The sequence below is a fragment of the Drosophila novamexicana genome, unplaced genomic scaffold (genome assembly GCF_003285875.2).
Source record: "Drosophila novamexicana strain 15010-1031.04,08,12 unplaced genomic scaffold, DnovRS2.1 tig00000739-arrow-arrow-pilon, whole genome shotgun sequence".
Lineage (NCBI taxonomy): Eukaryota > Metazoa > Arthropoda > Insecta > Diptera > Drosophilidae > Drosophila > Drosophila novamexicana.
This window is the reverse complement of record NW_020824819.1, coordinates 1,625,284-1,629,371: the sequence shown is the minus strand read 5'-3', so window position 1 is coordinate 1,629,371 and position 4,088 is coordinate 1,625,284. Positions and strand designations below refer to the sequence as shown.

General features: G+C 37.6%; 1 protein-coding gene and 1 pseudogene across 2 annotated transcripts; both read right to left on the bottom strand.

Moving 5' to 3' along the window:
* Nucleotides 1-2,696: 2,696 nt before the first annotated feature.
* Nucleotides 2,697-3,233, bottom strand: LOC115763570 (annotated as a pseudogene).
* LOC115763463 (N-alpha-acetyltransferase 20) lies at nt 3,139-4,072 on the bottom strand. Of its 2 annotated transcripts, none has more exons than XM_030706039.1 (2): nt 3,407-4,072; nt 3,139-3,271 (listed from the first exon to the last, which is right to left on the bottom strand). In XM_030706039.1, the coding sequence occupies exons 1-2, from the start codon at nt 3,983-3,985 to the stop codon at nt 3,248-3,250; spliced, it is 603 nt and encodes a 200-aa protein (XP_030561899.1). In that variant the 5' UTR covers nt 3,986-4,072; the 3' UTR covers nt 3,139-3,247. The 2 variants fall into 2 exon arrangements, with proteins under 2 accessions (XP_030561899.1, XP_030561901.1); XM_030706041.1 differs by lacking the exon at nt 3,139-3,271 and having other exon boundaries at nt 3,522-3,586; nt 3,642-4,072.
* Between the last annotated feature and the right edge of the window lie 16 nt (nt 4,073-4,088).

Here is a 4,088-nt window from a genome sequence, read left to right as displayed (position 1 = left end):
AGTTAGCAGCCCAAGTCGCACTGAATTCGCACACGAACATTTCTTGGGCGAAAAGCCGAAAAAATTCACATTTCGAAATGAATTTCCTTTATATATTTCGGCTATTCTCTGTATGTGTGTGTGTATATATATATATATGCATGTGTGTAAAGTGCGTCTGCTTGGAAAATTCTATGAATTTTGAGTTTATTTAAAAGAAAAATTGAGCAAGCGGCAATCAGTGGGCGATCACTGGCGGTTGTTTGTACTTTTTATTTATTTATTTGTACTTATGAGCATTAAGGCAGCCCCTGAAAGAGCCGCAAATGCTTGCCAGAGGCATTAGGAATGCCTAGGTATATGGTCTTGTACAACATGCAATAAATTAATGCTGCTCTTTGATTTAAATAGTTTGCGATAGTTTTCTCTTTTTCGATATCCAGGTACGAAAAATACGAGTAACTAGACAAAAAAAAAAACAAATCCTTTAAATACAAAGTTGAAAACAAATAAAAATTTGTAGCCAAACGTTCGCAACTGCTCAAATTTAAAATATATCTATATAGCTGTTGGTTCAAAGTGTATTTATAAATATGACCGCGACTGTATCCATCTGGTACTTAAAACGTACATAGGACTGGCAATATGTTTTAGCTTTTTGTCAATTTGATCGGGTGCCAAAAAAGCGAAACGCCAAAAAGAAAACATGTAAACAAATAGGCGCATGCAGCTCGTGTCTGTTTGAGTTCTAGTACATAGAAAAAGCGTCGAATCAGTATATAGTATATAGTATATTTATGTATATATATATCTAAAATAAAAAAAAAAGCTGTGGACCATCAGCCGCCAAATATCATGCACACAACAGTATGAAAGCCAAGTGAATGATACCAAAAGGCTGGGCCAGTCAAAAGTTCCTGCAACGTGGCCACATGCTGGGATATATCACAATAAATCACAAAAATAAAGCGAACACTAAAAGATGTTTAAAAAGCCAGTCGATACTATATACATAAGCCTAGACAGACAAACCAATACAATATATAGCTTATAGAATATGCAATGTCTTCGGCATTAGAGATTCATTCATCTTCATACAAAAGATACATTCATATATATATATAGGCATAGATATATATGTGCTAGATAGATGGTCTATTTACATGCCCAGCTTTGACTGTAGACCACCTGCCTACTATTTTAATAGGCTTTTTTCGCACACTTCTTTTAGTTGTGTTCATTAATTATCATTATATACATTTATATATAGGTATATATCCATGCATGAGAATCTATCCTCTGCATATATATTCAAATTGGTTTGTACTTTATTTTTGTGCAAAATGCGCCATTAAAATGTATAAATAGATTGTTGAAAAGCGCACAACGGCTGGGTCTGAGTCAACGTGCCTCGAACATTAACCTCATTAGAAGAGCGTAAAGCATTTTGTTTGAATTACGAGTTTGTATATTTGAATACTTCAAGCTTTCAAGTGGCCGACAAATTGACTATAAAGTGGGTGCGGCCGCCCAATAATTGAATTAAAAAACATTGAGATGACGCTGAATTAATTGAATCGACAGCTATTTAAATCTGATCACAATATTCCAACTGCCTGTGATGCACAACTTTTAGTTGTAAGTTAATTTATAGCACAAAAAATAATACCTCTATTCGTTTATACACTTTGGTACATAGATTGAAGTCAGGCATGTATCCACATAAAGAAATATAAATTTCAAACAATATATTTAACTAAAGTGAAAGTTTAGTATGTCTGTCTCTGTAATTCTAAAAAACTTGTCTGGGTTTTGATGATATTTCACATTAACTATTATTTTTGTTGCAGTCAATGATGTTACGTGATATAGTTTAGAGCTAAGCTAGTAATATTGGTATATATTAAGCTATCATATAAACAACGAGTCTTATGCTTTTTATAAAAAATTTCGATTAAAATCATCTTGTAGATCCTCCAGTCTGTCCAGATTAATAATCCCTAATTGCATCTGAAATGTAGAAAAATCGACTGGTCTGAAACTACCTTAAAATATATTCGCGTTTTCAAAAAATTTAAGCTAAAAACACATTAAAAACACAATTGAACCCAGAAAAAACCCAATAAAAAGTTCATTGCACTCGTCGTTGGCAAATATTTAAGCAAATCGCTTAAAAGAAAACTAAATACATGTCATGAATGGATATACAAACAGACACAAAGGCACTGAAAGAAATTTGCCATAAATCAGTGAGGAAATATTTTATGCGTTTCAAGTTGCGCGAATTATAAAAATCAATGCGCGTGTTTTGGACATGCAAATGGCCTGCTGTGTGTCGCATATATACATTATAAAAAAAAAAAAAATAGAAAAAAAGACGTCTTTCTAATTGTATTGAAGAAAAAAAATTGTTGCCAATAAAAAGCCGCAGCATGAGCCTTGACCATTGAAATGGACGCGTCGCGTCGCAAGTGTTTCAATGTTTTTTAATTTATTTTTATTTTTGCAATTAAATTTGTTTGGCATAAAAAACAGCGTTAAGGCGCAGCTGTATGCGTAGCCACATATATACCTATCTTAGATTCTTAGTTTAGTTTTGTGCGTCAGCGGAAATTTGGCTGCCGTTTAAATTTAGCGCAATTGAATCTTTTACTTAATTAGTCAAACAAACCGAAATGTATGCCAAAAAGGAAAGAAAAAACCTATAATGATCCGTTCTAACTGTAGTCGTCGTCACTATCCTCGTCGGGGGGTAGCCGGACTGACTGCCGGCTGGCGAGCGCTAAGGTTAAGCGTTCCACATCGATCGACAACGGCTTCCGCATGTCGAAGGCATCCTCCTCCGGATCGCCGGGATAGTACTCGAGTAGCACCCGCCGCAGGCAGTAGCCCAGGTTGCAATAGAGCTTGTAGGCAGCCTGGTTGCTGCAGCGCAAATATAGGTCCACATACCAGGCATTCCTTAGGTCCAATATGTGCCCAAAGTGGTTCATAAGCAGAGAGGCGACGCCTAAACGACGATAATCAGAGGACACAGTCAAGGCACAGACATGACCATGCAGCTGAGTGTGGTCCCTCAGCCCGTCCAAGCATTTGCCAAATATGAAGCCCGCCAACTGGCCATCGGGTGAAACTGCAGCCACCGCAAGATCGGGCCACTGGGCCAGATGACGCAGGAAGAAGCTGAGACGATAGACCTCCGTGAAAGGATCAAAAACCAACGCATTAAATTTAAAAAGATCGTCGAGATGCATCTCGCGTAGACAAGTCATGCTAAAATCGGGAAATTGAGCTAGAAGACAACAAATAGATTTTGATCATGTAGAGTGAGTGTTATTTAAAATCAGCTATGATTCACATGTATATACATTTAAACAAACTGACAAACTTATCATAAGGCTTTTAATATGGTATTCTTAAGCCTTACCAGAAACTTCATTATCAGTTTCACTAGCTGCTGACCAGCACTATAAAATCCGTCCACCATATTATCCTTCTCCTTCAGGCAAATACGCTCAACGTCCCGCGGCATTGGCAAGCGCATCTCATAGCCGCTATCATCGCCATAGAAATGAGGAAGCCAGCGATACTTTACATAGCCCAACAGCTGATAGAACCTTATAGCTCCTTGATTCTTGCTGCGCACATACAGACATACATACCAATCCCGCTGTCGATCCAGGCTGGCATGCAGGCGCTCCATCAAAAGGGAGCCCAGGCCCAAGCGTCGAAACTCAAGGTCAATGGACAGGACGCTGACGTGGCCATGGCTGCTAATCAGATCCAAGTTCTTTCCATCGCCAACTAATTCGGCCATAATGTTACGGGAACCCAAAATAAATCCCACCAACTGCTCGTTGGGGGCAACTGCAACTGTAGCCAGCATTGGAAATTCAAGTATCTTATCCATGAAGAATGAGATCGAGTAGACTTCGGTGAGGGGATCAAAAACAATTCTGTTAAACTTAAAGAGATCATCAAAAGTGAATTCGCGTAATGCAGTCATAATGCCATCGGTTTCTTTTTCTCAAAACGATAAAATTCAAAACGAATTGATGTTGTATACTACTTATATTTGTTTTACATAAACTAACCAATTTGTAGAGAGT

Coding starts and splice junctions, on each gene's coding strand:
- LOC115763463 (XM_030706039.1), bottom strand. CDS start 3,985: ATGACTGCATTACGCGAATTCACTTTTGATGATCTCTTTAAGTTTAAC. Junction 3,272..3,406: donor AACTGATAATGAAGTTTCTG/GTAAGGCTTAAG, acceptor GTTGTCTTCTAG/CTCAATTTCCCGATTTTAGC.